Raw genomic sequence first — 17,413 nt, 5'->3', positions numbered from 1 at the left:
GTTTTCTACCCTCAACTCCGGTTAGAAACAGCAACAGCCTTTGGGCAACACACCACTGCTCTCTAACCAGAGATCACCCACAAAACCAAAGTGCAACTGAGGGTGACAATTCAGGTTTGTGGCCTGAAACTTTGGGTTGCTTTTTGGATTCAACTAAGGGTTCCCAAATTTGGATGACCAGAAACCCAAACCCCTGGCATGGTTGCCTGAGGCTTGGCATGATGTCCGAAGGCTGCCATATAGCTGGCATGTTGGGGATCATCTTAAAGAGATGAAGCTTGGGAAACATTGTTTGCTGTGATGTCAGGAATTTATGTATCCTCTCATCCTAGAGAAGTTACTTAAGAAATTTACTTATCTTAAAAAGCAGTATGTGACAAGGAGTCTATCTTACAAATAAATCTACAGGATGAACATATTAACCCAAGTTTTACAGTACCACTGGTTTACTTCTGATGGCATTATGATTATTAAGATGATTAACATGTCTTTCTAAAAGGAACAGAGAAAGCATTAAGGTTTTCAAGACCTCTCAAGAGTTCTCTCAACTCAATAGGAAATCTTTCAACTCAAAAGTCGTGCACCAAAAATGATATTATACACTTCGCAATCTATTAGGAAATTGCCCATGGAAACATATGATTAAGTTTCTGCTTTGCTTTACACTCCACAGATCGCATTATACCACCTTCATTCACAAAGAAGCTAAAAGAAACACATGGTCTCTTGGGTTCATCTGCTGTACTTGAGTGCAAAGTAATTGGGTCACCCCCTATCTCTGTTTCCTGGTTTCATGATGGACATGAGGTCACTAGTGGAGAAAAGTATCAGGCAACCCTTACAGATAACACTTGTGCACTGAAAGTGAATGCTCTACAAGAGTCAGATATTGGGAATTATTCTTGTACTGCAACAAATGTAGCTGGATCTGATGAATGTGAAGCATATTTCATAGTTAGAGGTAAATATTGAAGCTAAGATAGAAAATATGAGCAGGATATTTAAAGATCTAAGCTCTTTGTGTCATTTTATTCTTTTCTAAATGCAGCTGCCGCATTATGAACATACAAGTATTTAATGAACCTCTTTTTATGTGTGTCTGCTGCCTAGAACCCCCATCATTCGTGAAGAAACCTGAGCCTTTGCAAGTTTTATCTGGTGCAAACATAACATTCACAAGTATTCTTAAAGGAACCCCTCCATTTGAGGTGAAATGGTTTAGGGGTAGTGTTGAACTAGTCCCAGGACATAGATGTAACATCTCTTTGGAAGAAACGGTTGCCGAACTGGAGCTGTTTGATGTCCACCCAGTCCAAAGTGGAGATTATGCTTGCTTTGTTAGTAATGAAGCTGGCAAAATTTCTTGTACAACTCATCTCTTTGTCAAAGGTTTGTTTGTTTTTAATGTGTAGCACCTTCATATGTGTAAAAGGGGAACACCCAACACTTGGATCTTTGTCTTTAATTTTTGCTCTCTTATTTTTGATAGAGCCAGCCAAATTTGTTAAGAAATTGAGTGATGTCAATATAGAGAAAGGAAAACAGTTTATCTTGGAATGCACATTTACTGGTACACCTCCCATTGGAGTTTTCTGGAGGAAAAATGGTATCAATATATCTCAGTCGGAAAAATGCCATATTACCACTACAGAAACATCTGCCATTCTGGAGATCTCTAGTAGCAAGCTAGATGATGCTGGACTGTATTCTTGTCATATAGAAAATGATTCAGGACAAGATAATTCTCAAGCTACAGTATCAATATTAGGTTTGTAGCTTATTTTAAAAGTTATGTTTTACTACTGACTATTGCAATGTTTGTGTAGGGAGGTGACTGGGTCTGTAACTAAATCTGTTTGTTTATTCTTTAGAACCACCTTACTTTGTAAGAAATCTGGAACCTGTCCAGGTGACAGTTGGGGATTCTGCATCTTTGCAGTGCCAAATTGCTGGAACAGCAGAAATAATTGTATCATGGTACAAAGGAGACACAAAACTAAGAGCAACTGATACCTCCAAAATGCACTTTAAAAACCAAGTTGCCACTCTAGTGTTCAACCAAGTGGATAGCAATGACAGTGGGGAGTATGTCTGCAAAGCAGAAAATAAAGTTGGAGAAGCTACTTCTTCAGCGCTACTGTCTGTTCAAGGTGAATATCACAATGTGCTTTCAAACACTTAAGAACTTATTATTACTCTTTTGTAATGTGCAACACTTCAGAAAAGAGCAAGTGAAGATGCTCCAACAGAATGCTGTGGAACCTGACTATGCCAAGTAACTAGAACTTCTCTATACAGTCAATTCTCACAGATAAAATTTAGTCATTCTTTTTGCTCTTGCTATAAATTCTCACAGATAAAATTTAGTCATTCTTTTTGCTCTTGCTATAAATGTTCACACATAATCTATACTTTAAAATAAATCCTGCTCCCCGCTATGTTGTCCACTTATGGAAATTGTTGGAAAGTAATTCTCAAGACTTCAATAGCCTCAGCTCAGCTCAAGTTGGAATTCTTTGGTCTCATTCAACTTAAGTCTCATTAATTTCCACAGACCTTCTTCATTACTAACTTTAGCTGGATTAGCGGTAGGGGTCATATATCCAAATTCCACCTTGAACAAATGCTGGCTGCCTTCCACTCATGCAATATAGGACTTGTGCAAAGCGGAGTAATTTTTTCCTCACCAGTCCCCTGCACTCCACACCAAAAATCTGCTCTTCAGGATTGGAGGGGTTCACAAGGTGAAGAAAGGAGGTAAAAGCAGCAAACATCACCTCCTCGTCTTGTGTGAGTGCGAGATGCCACAAACAGAAGTTGAGGTTTTGATGTAACCCATTGTTACAAACCTGTCTACTTCTTACGTCTATGGATAGGCTTGTGTAGTAGAACTACCCCATACCAATTGAATATATCTTTAATTATACAATATTTGTTTCCTTGCAGAGCGTAAACTTCCTCCTACATTTTCTCGAAAATTAAGAGATATTCATGAAACTGTTGGCTTACCAATCACGTTTGATTGTGGCATTATTGGCTCTGAACCTATTGAAATCACTTGGTATAAAGATGGAGCGCAAATAAGAGATGGCTATAATGTGCAAACATCATTCTTAAATAACGTTGCAACTCTACAGATCTTACAAACTGACATGAGTCTTGCCGGACAGTATACTTGCACAGCTTCCAATGCTATTGGAACTGCTTCTTCCAGTGCCAGGCTTATCCTTACAGGTTTGTCAAGAACTAACTGTCTTTTTCTTAGATACCACCAGCAGGCATTTTTGTGACACATCACCACTTGTTTCCTAGTCCTAAACCTATTATTGTGAATGAATGCTTCCATTTGTTGACTGAGGCCTCTGTCATACATTTTCCATGTATTACTTATTATCACTCTTATGTAATAGGATGTAAAAAGTTACATATTATTTCTGTTTCTCCCAAACTTTAGAAGGGAAGACTCCTCCATTCTTTGACATCCCAATTGCACCTGTTGATGCAGTTGCTGGTGACAGTGCTGACTTTGAATGCCATGTTTCTGGAACACGACCAATTAAGGTTACATGGGCAAAGGATAACCGAGAATTACGAACTGGAGGGAACTTTCAGATCAGTTATGTGGAAAATATAGCCCATTTGACAATTCTGAAAGTTGAGAAGGGAGATTCTGGAAAATATTCATGTAATGCTACCAATGAAGTTGGAAAGGAGTCTTGCACAGCTCAACTTAATATTAAAGGTATTGGGTGTTTCATAAATAGGATGAAAATTGGACTCCATGATATATGAAAGAATACAAAAGAATATACATATCAGCTTGTAACCAAAGAACCACAAGCAGAATTTCATTCTTGCAACATGGTGTTCCCACCACCATTGTGCCTGCTAAAAAGCCGGAGGATCAGGGATTTTTTGGAACGGCATATGATACAGTGTTAAGAGGGGGACTGATGTAAATGAGAGACCCGTCTTGCATGTGTGCCTTTAGCTCACACAGGAGTTCTCTGGATCCAAGCCATGATTATTATGTGTTACACTGGAAAACATTATAAAACATCTGCATTTTGAAAATATACTTAGAGAAATCCAAGGGTTCTCCAGAGGAAATGCAGGAAATACAGGAAAATAGTGATTGAAAGGATGACAAAAACATATATATTATTGAATCATTTCTTTTCATAATCTTTGTTGTGTTGATATCTTTCTAATTTATAAAAAAGTTATTTGATACTTCCTTTAAAATTACAAGGTAAGAGTATGTATTTAAAACATAGCATTATAAAAACAGAACAATCACGTTCATAGGTTGTGTTAAAATTTCCTCAGCCCTGCAAAATTGGGAAGCATTGTATTATGGTAAAGAAAGCCAAGGGGGTTTATAACCCATACTTTTCAAACATATTTCTTTATAAACCATTCCGTGTTGCATAGATTTTGTGTTCAGATCTTGAGACTTCTCTTCTTTTCTGACAGAACGACAGATTCCACCATCTTTCACTAAAAAGCTGTCTGAAGTTGTGGAAGAAACACAAGGAAATACATTTAAGCTTGAGGGCCGTGTTTCTGGGTCTCAGCCTCTGACTGTTGCTTGGTACAAAGATAACCAAGAGATTCATGAAAGCCCTAATTGTGAAATATCATTAAAAAACAACACACTTCTTCTTCACATTAAGAGTGCAGAACAAAATGATGCAGGCTTATATACCTGCAAAGTGTCCAATGAAGCTGGGAGTGCATTGTGTACTTCTTCTGTTGTTATTAAAGGTTAGTTAATTCCACAGTTGCCTGCTTTATAGTGTTAACATTTCTTTATCACTTCATAAGCTATCTGTGAAAGCCATTCTTTTCTGAGGTCTGTACTTCAATGTGAACAGTCTCATTAATTTTGAGAACTATACTATATCTGTTGATAAAATGCATGCAGACTGTAATACTAATAAGATAATAGAAAATTTACCAAAGCTCTTCAGTATTTGAGATTTCTGATATTCAAATGTGCAGCTGTTAACTAACATCTTTAATGATGCTATTCTATGCATGTGTGAGGAAATTAAGCACTGATTGTTGCTGCAGCAGCATCTTCTGTACTGTTTCTTTCAATACTAAGTTTCTGGGGAAAAGTTATATAATCTTTCTTTTTTTAAATGCTCATACTGTATTGTTCAGGCACAATGCTGCTTTTATGTCAGTAACTATTTCCTTAATTTGTGTTCTCAAACACATTGTGTTCTCAAATACATTTCAGTCATGAACCAAAAATATTCAGAATATGCTTTGCAAGTAAATCCACTGAGGGCTACTTCAGATATTGTTGTGCTTCCTGGCATTTATATATGTAGATATAAAAATGATTCTTACATAAGACAATCTACAAATGATTTGCATGATTTTTTGTAACTGAGTTGCTGTCCATGTCAGAATAATTCAAGTCAATTTGAAACAGACTTCATCTTAAAGATGTTACATTAAATGTATCAAAGCTGAACTTTTCTATTTAGTTGAAAAATCAATGTTTGCCCATTCTTCCAGCTCAAAAACCTGGTAGTTTGTGATGAAAACATTGAGTTTTAGACCAGCCAGCGCAGAGGGTGACAATACAGAATTGCACAGCAAATCCTTTCAAAAGTTCTTATTTTTCTTTCTTTCTCCCTTTTTGCAAAATAACAGCTTTATATATTGCTTTAAAAGCATGCACATTTTATACTTCCATTCTGATAAGACAGACTACAGAAAACTCTCTTTGGTGTACAACTCTGTTTTTATTGTACAGACACTGTACTGTGAAAAATGGCATGAGTGTATTACAAAACTTTATTGTTACCAGGATCTATGTATTTGTTGCTAGAGACACATAATTACCTAACTAGCTGCCTTCTCTTCCTTTCTTAATTTTATCTTTTGGGATGGCGTTTCAGAACCCCAAAAGCCACCAGTATTTGATCAACCTCTTAAACCAATGACAATAGATGAAGGCAAAATCCTGCAGCTCAGTTGTCATGTCCGGGGATCACAACCAATCAGAGTTCAGTGGCTGAAAGCTGGGAAAGAACTCAGATCATCTGATAAATGCACTGTTAGCTTTGTTAATGGAAATGCTCTTTTGGAACTCCAAGCAGTCACTAAAACTGATTCTGGCGAGTATGTGTGCAAAGCATCAAATGTGGCTGGAAGTGATTCTTGCAAGTCAAAAGTGACAATTAAAGGTACTGTGAACTGAATGTTTTGATAATATAATGGTAACTCAAAATTGCAATATTAATTGACTCAGAATCTCCTATGATTGTAACTAGGATTGGCTTCACACATGCATTAAGATAATAGTATTTTAAAAAAATATTTCCTGTGTGTTGCCCTAAGCTAATTATTATTGATTTTTTGCTTTTAGCCTCCTTACTTTCCACCTCACAATTTAATTCCTTCAATTTGCATTCCAGAAAAGCCAGCAGCCGCACCAGTGGCTAAGAAAGCACCAACTGATGGAAAGCTTTACTTCGTCTCAGAGCCTCAAAGCATCACTGTCATTGAAAGTAAGCCCAGCTTCTAAATATATAGTGGCTAACATCCAGAGTAACACTGCACAGGTACAGCAGAGCCTGATATCCAAATTAATGCTGTGCCATCGCACAAGGGAGGAAGCATGATTTTCAGCTATCTACCCTTCCCTCTGAAACCCACTGTGCCTCCCAAAAATACGTCTCTGAGGGTCACACAGCCCTCAGGGCAGTATTTTCACAGTGGGCTTCAAGGGAAGGGGAGCTCTTTAAAAATCACGCCTACCCCCATGCGATAGCATAGCATTGGTGTGAATGTCAGGTACTGTTTCACCTGTAAAGTGCTTGGATAGATGTGAGACGTTGAGGTACTTCACACGATTGGTGTGAAGTGCCTGAGAGGGTTCTGCGGGGAGAGTGGGCTTAGCAGCCGCTCGTAGCTGGGCAGCTGGATTGACCGCCCACATGACTGCCCGCTCCGTCATGGAGCCAACAGGGGCAGCGGGGATCGGGGCGGGGGCTGTGCGGCCCCCAGAAGTTCCAGGATGCCCTGCACAATCGCACAGGGCATCCTGGAGAGACCCCCAAGCCTGGGAACCTGCTTTCAGCCTCCCTGCAGGGGTCTCCTCATGTGTCACCATGGCGTGGAGCTGCGCCGTGGCAGCACATGATCCAAAACCCAGATTAGCAGGGTGTTCGCTCTGCTAACCTGGGCTAAGGGGGTGGCTAATTTGGTGGGCTAGCCCCCAGAGAACCACTGGGCTCACCCGCGAGCCCTCTGGCTCTCATGATGGGGAAAACCCAGGCTGGGCTTCTTTAGTCTTCCCCATCGTGAGAAGAGCCTCATTGTCTTTCATATTTATTGCATTTGACCTAAGATGTTGATTTCTGTTTTCCGTCAACCTGTGTGATATATATATTTCTTTACCTCATTTTTGTCTACCAGAGAGTGTAGCGACATTTGTCGCTAAAGTTGGGGGTGATCCAATCCCCAATGTGAAATGGATGAAGGGAAAATGGAGGCAGCTCAACCAAGGAGGTCGTATTATTATTCAACAAAAGGGAGACGAAGCCAAACTGGAAATAAAGGATGCGACAAAAACTGATTCTGGGCAATACAGATGTGTGGCTGTCAACCAACATGGTGAAATTGAAAGCAGTGCCAACCTGCAAGTTGAAGAAAAGAAACAAGAAGTAATTGAAGGTGATCTCAGAGCAAAACTAAAAAAGTGAGTACCAGAATCTTTCCCAGGATTAGTTTTACTCATCAAGAGAGGTGGCTTACTTTGAAATTTGGCATATGAACTAGAACGTATAACAACAATCCTACGTACATTTACTAGTGAATAAGTCCAACTGAACTCAGTAGAACTTCTTTCTGAGTAAATTTGCTTAGTACTGTGCTGAATCCTTCATACTGTCTGTCTGTGCTTTGGGGCTTTTTAGGTCAACCAATAAAGTTACTGATTCATTTTTCTGTTGGCAATGTGGTAGGTGTCAGGTAAGATTCTGTAGCCTTTTCAGTTCTGTCAACCACTAGGATTTTGATACATTGGTTTGAAATAGTAACTTGGACTCCCTCCACTGCTAGGGACCAACTAGCTCAGTATTGTCTACACAGACTGGCAGCGGCTTCTCCAAGATTGCAGGCAGGAGTCTCTCTCAGCCCTATCTTGGAGATGCCAGGGAGGGAACTTGGAACCTTCTTCATGTAGATGCTCTTCCCAGAACATCCCCATCCCCTGAGGGGAATATCTTACAGTGCTCACACATCTCCCATTCAAATGCAAACCAGAGAGGACTCTGTTTAGCAAAGGGGACAGTTAAAAATAAAGCCTTTCTAATACCCAAATACGAAATAACTGTACAAAGAAAGACCCTCCACAGTGTGGGATCAGCCCAGCAGGAATAAAGGTAAAGTGTGCCTTTGAGTCAGTGTCGACCACAGAGCCCTGTGGTTGTCTTTGGTAGAATACAGGAGCAGTTTACCATTGCCATCTCCCGCGCAGTATGATAAGATGCATTTCAGCATCTTCCTATATCGTTGCTGTCCAATATAGGTGTTTCCCATAGTTTGGGAAACATACCACCAGGGATTCAGTATGAATACCTCTGTTTAATTTGAACATTCTGTTTAAATGCAGAGGTGCAGATCCCCACATTTGTTAGAGGACTTTATCCCCTCATTAAACTGAACTCCCCCTTGCACCAAATCTATGTATTTCATTTTTATCCCCCCCACTGCAAAGTGTCTTTCCTTTCTCTGCAAAAAAAATATGAGTGAAGAGTTGCTCCTCAGATTTTCCCTTTGTTTGCACCCCTGTTTAATACACAAAGAGCATTACCAAAAGGTTCTTCCTAGATCATCTAAGATATAATGAGGGGATACAATCAAAATGTAACTGACTTAAATGCAATTTGTTTAAATTTATTTAACTAATATCAATATAAAAAAAACAACAACACTAACACTTATTTACATATGTGAGTAGTATTTGAGGAGCTATTAAACATGAGTAGTTTTTTGGAGCAAGAATTCCTAGAATCTTGAATACAAGTCATACTATGCAAACTATATGGTAGGGAAATATGCTATGCATTTGTTTAACAAAGAACTTGTTATTTATTTATATAGGACTCCTACCAAAAAGAAGGAAGGTGAAGAAGAAAAGGCCATTGATATAATGGAACTTCTTAAAAATGTAGATCCTAAAGAATATGAGAAGTATGCACGCATGTATGGAATTACAGATTTCCGAGGCCTCCTCCAAGCCTTTGAGTTGCTAAAACAAAGCCAAGAAGAGGAAACACATAGACTGGTAAATCCTGATTCTATCATAGATGATTCATGTTTGTTTCAAAGGAATTTTAAAGATACTTTGTATATTATTGCAAATGTGCTTCTTATTTCAGATATATGGGTGGACATCCTGACTAATGAAGCACCTGTACAAATGTGTGGTGCTAGTGCAAGTTTCTTGCTCCAGCTAGTTGTGCTCAGTCTGGAGCTTGCATTCCAAACTAGTGTTGCACTAATGTAAATGTTTGCACTTGAGCAGCAAGGGGCACAACCTGTGGCACACCTCATGTGCAAGAGTGCAGTTCCGAAAATCTCTGTGACTTCACACAGCTATGCAACCCTCTTTCATTAGTACAACTTTGTTGAGCAGGCACTTAATTAGTGTGGATGTCAGCTATTGTTACTATAGGATTTTAAATAATTCATACTCTACTCCAAGGCTTGTTTGATCCGGATGCCTATGGATTCAAGTCCTGGGATGATTTCTCCTCAGCATTTAATGATCATCCTTCTGGCCATTAACCCAATCTTGCCATTTGAGGACTTACAGTATTTGTCCTACCAAGTGCATTGTATTCAATGTTCCTTCACGAGAGGATATTTGAAACACAGATCCTCATATTAAATGTATACATGTAGAATTGTCTTTAGAAACATTGCAGGACAGAGGGTGGGGGAGAGAGAGGCATCTTGACAACTTTTACTGTGCTGTCTTTTGTTTCCTTTGGATAATCTTTGTAGTTCCAGAATAAGCAGAATTTCAGTTAAGCAAAGTCAGATCAGCAGTGGGTACACAGAACTAATTCAAGTAGATAGCATGTTTTGCAAAAGGGAACAGAAAAGGATGAAAGGTTTTTTTTGTGTTTAATCATGGTGCTTTTCAACAGGAGATTGAAGTAACAGAGAGATCTAGAAGGGAAGAACAAGAATTCGATGAACTAGTATCATTTATCCAGCAAAGACTTACACAGACAGAGGTAATGAATGCTCTATATTTCTAAACATAATGCTATATGTTAATACTGTATTGTTACATAAGATGATTTGTGCTTTGAACCTGCAATTGAAATATAAATAATGTTTTTCAGCCTGTTACTCTGATCAGAGATATTGAAGATCAGACAATATTGACAGATGAAGATGCTGTCTTTGAATGCGAGATTAAAATAAACTATCCAGAAATTAAACTTTCCTGGTACAAAGGCACAGAAAAACTGGATTCTAACAAGAAATATGAAATAAGAATTGATGGTGACCGACACATACTTAAAATCAGGAACTGTCAACTTGAAGATCAGGGAAATTACAGAGTGGTTTGTGGACCACATATTGCCAGTGCGAAGCTTACTGTGATTGGTAAGTGCAGTCTTTGTATTTAAAACTAGCTTAAGATTTGATGTAGCCTTTGCTTCATCTTCTTCTAAAATATGCATTTCAACCTGCAACAGAACCCGCAATTGAACGACCTCTGCGTGATACTGCACTCAAGGAGGGCTTTACATGCTCTTTGGTTTGTCAGTTCTCTGTTCCAAATGCAAACTCCCAATGGCTCAGAAATGGAAAGGCCATTAAAATAGGAGGTAGATATTCAACAGAAGTCTCAGAGAAGGTACACAGGCTCGTTATCAAAGATGTAAGAACCGAAGACCAAGGACGGTACACCTGCAGATTTGACTATCTAGAAACATCGGCAGACCTAACAATCGAAGGTTTGTAAATAGATCTATTTCTTTATTATAAGAAATATTTGGTTTGGATTAATCTTAACAACTGAGGCCAATAGCAAAAGAAAGAACAATGAGGGGAAACCTGACTGAAGCAACTTCTGTGATATATCTTCTTCTTTTTTAGATCTCACTAGGATCTTACTTATTACACTTTATCTTCTTCCAACATTCTTGTAACTAAATTTTTCCTGCAATGAAGAATTTTTATTTCATTATTCTCTTCTTCATTTGGCATTCTTACATTATAACTTTTGCTGTGATCACACCTTTCTTTATCAATTGTCTTCATGGGTTCTCTTGCTTCTAACTTAACAAAGCATTATGCCAACAATCTTATCTTTCAAATCCACTTTCAGTAGATGAGCTCATCCCTGGCAAAATATTGTATGTTCTTTTCTTTGTTTTTCGCTATTCTTTATTTGGTTTTTGACGATTCATGCATATATGGAAAACTTTAGGTGAGCAAGAAAAAAAATGACTCATGGAAAGGAATAATTGTTATATTTTTCATTTGTTTCAAAAACAGCTGAACCAATTCAGTTTACAAAGACCATTCAGAATATAGTGGTGAGCGAATACCAGTCAGCAACTTTTGAGTGCGAGGTATCTTTTGATGATGCAGTTGTCACATGGTATAAAGGCAAAACTGAACTGCGGGAGAGTCGTAAATACAGTTTTAGAAGTGAAGGCCGCTGCCACTATATGACGATCCACAATGTTACTTCAGATGATGAAGGTAATGTTCTAGCATTTCCGTTGTCTCTGTCCTTTCATGTTAATGTCTATGTATTTTACTTATGTGACATCATAATTAATTATCCTTTTGATTTCAGGAGTGTATTCTGTAATTGCTCGTCTTGAGCCAAGAGGTGAAGCAAGAAGTACTGCTGAACTTTACCTGACAACCAAAGGTCAGTACAGGCTTTCTTCATGTTTAAAAATTTAGCTACATGTAAGAACTGAAAGAATGTATTTGAAATAAAAAATAATTCCAAATATAAATTTGATCTCCTCTCTTTCAGAGATTAAACTGGAAGTGAAGCCTCCAGGTAAATTAAAGATCATGAATGCCATTCATATCAAGCTTTCCCCCACTTTGGTATTTGAATATTTAGGCCAGGATCTAGAGAGCCCTGTCCCTGTAGATTTTGCCTTCCAGATAGAGCCCTTTGTTATGAGTTGAATGCCATAGAGGAAGTCCCCTTGACCTTCAAGAGAGACCTTTGATGGGCGTCCAAGGGGCTTCAGAAGAAAGTCTGAAAAGTGCCAGTACATGTACAAAAGTTTGCTCATGGCCCTTTGGACCCCTGTTGGAGTCTATTAACATAGTCAGTTTCTGAAGATCTATATTCCAGAAGGATTTTTCAAAAGAGGGGGATTACTTACAGAGTTTCCATATTAAGCTTGCCAGTTGTACCTTTGCTATAGCTTCCTCACCACCGCCACCACCATTTATATCCTGCTTTTCCTCTGAGGAGCTCAGAGTACATGGTTATTTGTATCCTCACAACAACCCTGTGAGGTAGGTTAGGCTGAGAAACACATGACTGGCCCAGAGTCACCCAGTGAGTTTCATGATAGAATGGGGATTTGAACTCAGGTCTTCCTGGTCCTAGTTCAACACTCTAACCACTACACTATGCTGGCTCCCACCATAGTTGCATGTTGCATTACAGACACAGCAATCTAAATGAAGCGTTAATGTTTATTATTATGCCCATTATTATATTACTAGGAGAATTATTCCTATTTCATATTGTTTTCTGCTAGCATTTTGGTCACACAATATGATCCAATTTGTGAAGTATTCTGTTGAACAGCCTGTACATTTCTCCTTACAAAAATCACCAAGAGTAAAAGGAACACAGATTGTGTGAGATGATAAAAGGGCAAGAGGGGTTCCCAAAGCCTCGACGGGACGGGAGGGGAGTAAGTTAGTACTTACAAATATTTTTGGTGGTGGTGGCAGGGGTGGGGACAGTGGGAATGGGGGCTGCTTTCCTCCACTCCCACTGGCCTTCCTCAGAGTAGCCAGAGAGCAGTCTGGTTTAGGCCTTCTCCATCCCGGTTCTGGCCTTTTCCACCCCGATTCTGGCCTTCACGCATGTGTAGAGGCCATTTTAGTAATATCTGCACATGCGCAGAGGCCATTTGTGTGACCACACTAAAATGGCCACCATGCATGCATGGAGGCCAGAACTGGGCTGGAGAAGGCCAGAACTGGCTACTCTGAAGTAGGCCAGCAGCAGGGTGGGGGGAAGCACTGCCCTGTCACCCATACCTGCATCTGCTGCTGCCGTAAATTATATTGGTAAGTTCTAACTCCCCTCCCACCCAGCCCCCTAGGCTTAGGGAAGCTCCCCTGCCCCTTTACTGGTAAAGAGGAATCCTCATCGGATTCCCAACCAAACCACCAGACTAGTCTGTGAACCGGTTCAAACCTGTCCAGTGGTTGAAACTGGGTCCATTTCAACCAAAACCAGATTGGGCCAGGTCAGTTCAAATCTGGTTTGGATTCGAACCAAACCGACAAAAATGGTTTTGTGCGCATCCCTACTAAAGCTCCTTAGGGATGACTCTCAGTAACATGAATTTTGAAACAACCATAAACTAGAAAGCATTAGTCCCCAGAAGTATAATTTTCCAAGGGAAAATGTCATTGGCTAGCATCCAGACTAACAAAACATTGGTGCTGCTAATGTTGTGTGCTTGCTATGGAGGAAGGGCATTTTTTGTCTCAACTCTTAGGGACATTTTTTGGGAGTGAGTTGGCTTCAGAGGGAAGGCGGTGAAAATTTCCCCTCTCTCATAGCATGCTTGCAGCATTTCTACACCAGCATTTTGTGAGTCTGGATGTCAGCCATTGATATTACGTAATGATAAAATCAGATCGGAAAGGGTAGTATAATCACTCTTTTCCTCATGCATTTGACTTCCCAGATGTCCCAGATGCTAGAGTTGCAGTTCCAGTTGAAGCTGAAGGTAAGTTTGAATGCACAGTTACACTGTTAAGGTTGGTAAGAAAGGAATGTTCGAACTATGTGCAATATTCATGCATTTTAATGGAAATATTCTGTTTCTAAGAAATTCCTGCTCTTCCCATCTTGCTTCCAATGCCAGAAGAGAAGAAGAAGGAAAAAGGTATTTGAGCATTTTACTTCTGGACTTGTTTACAACTGATCTTTGCATACAGTTCTATATATATTGTATATATTTTTTTCTTTTTTCTTTTAAGTGGTTCAAAAGACAGTTGTGAAGAAAGTCACCAAAAAGGTGGTTCCAAAAGTTGAGGAGAAAGTTGCACCTCCTAAAGGTACTATCAAAATGTTTATTCCATCATTATAGCTAATTGGAGGGAGGGATCAAATGTGGATTTAAGCAAAATTGTAACTTCCCCCCCCCAACATTAAGTATTCTCCTCTAATTCAAAAGACCTCACACTCTTCACACATTACAATCAGTGCATATAAAGGATAATTGCTAAAAGAGCTTATGTGTCTGACATGGACTAAGGAAGCAGCAGTTCTCCCAATGAAGTGCTGGTGCTACACAGGTGTGCTGCTGCATTCTGTGGTAACATCGCATGTGTGCCTGCGTGTGGCAAATTCTGCAGATTTTGCCTGCCCCCAGAAGTCTTCTTTGAGACCTGGAAGTAGGTCCTTGAGGGCCACATAGCCCTCAGGGACCTATTTCCAGGTTGCATGGAGCATTTCCGGAGCAGGGAAGAAGCAAAAATTGCCCTTCCAGTACTGTGGAACTGTATTAGTCCACAGTGCAGGAGCATCAGCACTTCATGAGAAGTTCTAGTACTTCCTTAGTCCACATGTTAGCCACTGTTCATGTATATGCTCTGTATGCACAATTGGAGCCCCAGCCATTGCGTTACTGTTTCTGTTCCAACTTAAGTTAATTGGATTGTTGCCATTGAATTGGATAGAATAAATTTTGAACAACATTAAAGTGTGCCGTCAAGTCGATTTTGACTCCTGGCGCCCACAGAGCCCTGTGGTTTTCTTTTGGTAGAATACAGGAGGAGTTTACCATTGCCTCCTCCCACACATGATGCCTTTCAGCATCTTCCTATATCGCTACTGCCCAATATAGTACCAGCGGGGATCCGAACCAGCAACCTTCTGCTTGTTAATCAAGCATTTCCCCGCTGTGCCATTAGGTGGCTGTCTTAACAACATTAGCTTCTCAAATTTGTGCCTTTCTTGTTCATCTTAAAATGTTAATGAGAATCCTCTGCCTAGCAATGCAAGGCAGCCCCAAGGCAATCCAGTCAGCCCATTCTACAAATCAGTAAATCCAGTTACATCCCACTAATGTTAATGAGACCAAATCAAATTAAATTAAAGCACCATGATTTATTTTAGTGATAAATCAAGCAGCTTATCAGCTATGTTTGCAAATATTTCAGAAGTAGTAAAGAAGCCAGAATCCCCACCTTCTACCCTAGTCCCAGTCCCAAAAGTACAAGAAATTTTTCCAACAAAGGTGCAGAACAAAATATGGAAATATGCATACTAACAATAATTTACTCTGTGGGAAATAGTTGTAATGCTTTGACCACTGGAAGTGTGTGGATGTATTTTTTCTTTAATTATCCTATCATTACTCATCCAAAGGTCATCTTACTAGTCTCCATGTTGGCTTATATCTTGATTGTACTAATTGAGGCTTTCTTCTTTTTTCAACATCTGCTTCCTAGGATTGATGCAGAGAAGCAAAATGTTGATTCCCTCTTGAATACATTACCCACTAAAATGTTTTCATTCAGCAGAGAACTTTAAACTAGTTAGTCTATCAAATTGGTTACCTGTAATAACTACATCGGCCTTAGCCCAATCATATTTCTAGTTTTAAGTATAATGACATGCCATTGAAACATGATCAGAAAGAAACTGCTCCACATGTACTATTTCAGAGCACAAGCATTTATTAATATATGTGTGTGACGCATGTGAAAATTTGAAATACTAATGCATACCTATTTTTTTAAGTTCCTGAAAAGAAACCTCAAGAGATCAAAGTAACCACTATAGCTAAGAAAGAAGCAGCTTTTGAGAAAAGAGAAGAGATCTATGAGGTCCACAAAGAAGCTTATGAAGAATGGGAAGAGGATTATGGAGAGGATCATGAATACTATGAAAGAGTAGAAGGTTATGAAGAAGAAGAAGAATGGGAAGAAACTTATGGAGAAAGAGAAGTAACTTATGAAGAGAAAAAGGTTTATCATGAAGAAGGTATATTTCATGTTTTAATAGCATTCCTTTACTTTTTTCATATTCTTCTCTCCTCTCTCTTTCTTAATTCATTTTCCGATGTGGGTCATGTGCAATATCTAATTTTACTAATTTTTGCAGGGAGTTTGGGATGGAGAACCTCCCCACTTTTAAAAAGTTGCTATTCCATTTTCTATCAAATTTTACCTTTTTTGTAGCACTCAACTGGAAATACTAAGAAAATACTACCATCCTAAGATGGTAGCAGATCATATAAAGTTAACATATTTGCTGTGTGAATCATTGATCAAATAATGATGCTACAGTATTTAAGCAAACAATGACTGATTTTCAGGCTAACATTTTACACACACAACAGGGGAGGAGCAATTTTTGCTAATCCCTCCTCCCCACTGCAGTCCTCAGTGCCTCTGAAAAGATGTCCTTGAGATTTTCTAGACCCTCCAGAACATATTTTTGAGAGTGACAAAGGTCTGCAGAAATATAGGGGGATTAGTGAAAGAACACCCCTCCCTCATTGTGTGTATGAAACATTTTTTGGCATGCATATTAGTCTGAATATCAGCCAATTGTCCATTTTAAATTAGGTTCAAATTAAGAATATACCACTGTTAAAATCCACTGCATTCATAATTCAGTTTGCTACAATCATATAGCCCCTGATCTTTAAACCTAAAGCAAATATGAGGTAATTTAAATTTGTGTATTATGTACAGATATGCAATTGGGGGTGCTTATTTTTATTATATTATGCTTTTCTTAAACATTTGTTAAATAATGAACCTAGGGCAGAGGCAGAGAAGAAACGGAAATAAATGTGATAATACTAAGTAATGTTGGCCTACATAGACTAGTCTGAAATGCAAAAATGCTGTGCACTGTAGTCAAGCAGCACAGCTACATACTCCCTGATATTAATGCTATTGTTTGTATTACAGTGGTTCCGGTTCCAAGAAAACCTGAGCGGAAACCACCAGCAATTGCAGCCAAGAAGGAAGAAAAGAAAGAAGTTATTGTGCAGAAAGGTATAGGCTTTAGAGGATCAAAACAATTCTCATAGCAGCATATCTCATTTCAAATTTCCACAGTCATTTGAAGAAGAAACTGCATATATGTTAATATCTACTTCTATTTGAATTTAGTAGG

The 17,413-nt window shown here is 39.0% G+C and overlaps 1 protein-coding gene across 50 annotated transcripts in view; it reads left to right on the top strand.

Moving 5' to 3' along the window:
- The window catches only part of TTN (titin), a 323,095-nt gene that overhangs the window by 121,052 nt on the left and 184,630 nt on the right, over positions 1 to 17,413 (top strand). For 48 of the 50 annotated variants that reach the window (XM_053268886.1, XM_053268842.1, XM_053268718.1 and 45 more), the window contains 22 exons: positions 674 to 961; positions 1,111 to 1,389; positions 1,490 to 1,768; positions 1,872 to 2,150; positions 2,947 to 3,234; positions 3,455 to 3,742; positions 4,477 to 4,767; positions 5,919 to 6,206; positions 6,438 to 6,530; positions 7,441 to 7,723; positions 9,130 to 9,313; positions 10,182 to 10,271; positions 10,383 to 10,650; positions 10,743 to 11,003; positions 11,548 to 11,757; positions 11,855 to 11,932; positions 12,044 to 12,070; positions 13,962 to 14,003; positions 14,106 to 14,162; positions 14,257 to 14,334; positions 16,025 to 16,267; positions 17,206 to 17,292. In XM_053268886.1, the coding sequence (XP_053124861.1) occupies positions 674 to 961; positions 1,111 to 1,389; positions 1,490 to 1,768; positions 1,872 to 2,150; positions 2,947 to 3,234; positions 3,455 to 3,742; positions 4,477 to 4,767; positions 5,919 to 6,206; positions 6,438 to 6,530; positions 7,441 to 7,723; positions 9,130 to 9,313; positions 10,182 to 10,271; positions 10,383 to 10,650; positions 10,743 to 11,003; positions 11,548 to 11,757; positions 11,855 to 11,932; positions 12,044 to 12,070; positions 13,962 to 14,003; positions 14,106 to 14,162; positions 14,257 to 14,334; positions 16,025 to 16,267; positions 17,206 to 17,292 (4,281 nt within the window). The remainder of the gene's footprint in view (positions 1 to 673; positions 962 to 1,110; positions 1,390 to 1,489; positions 1,769 to 1,871; positions 2,151 to 2,946; positions 3,235 to 3,454; positions 3,743 to 4,476; positions 4,768 to 5,918; positions 6,207 to 6,437; positions 6,531 to 7,440; positions 7,724 to 9,129; positions 9,314 to 10,181; positions 10,272 to 10,382; positions 10,651 to 10,742; positions 11,004 to 11,547; positions 11,758 to 11,854; positions 11,933 to 12,043; positions 12,071 to 13,961; positions 14,004 to 14,105; positions 14,163 to 14,256; positions 14,335 to 16,024; positions 16,268 to 17,205; positions 17,293 to 17,413) is intronic. The other 2 variants (XM_053268783.1, XM_053268970.1) reach the window with 2 other exon arrangements.

Source organism: Hemicordylus capensis, chromosome 1, assembly GCF_027244095.1.
Source record: "Hemicordylus capensis ecotype Gifberg chromosome 1, rHemCap1.1.pri, whole genome shotgun sequence".
Classification (NCBI taxonomy): domain Eukaryota; kingdom Metazoa; phylum Chordata; class Lepidosauria; order Squamata; family Cordylidae; genus Hemicordylus; species Hemicordylus capensis.
The sequence above is the reverse complement of the archived record's forward strand: the minus strand, read 5'-3'. Positions and strand labels throughout refer to the sequence as shown.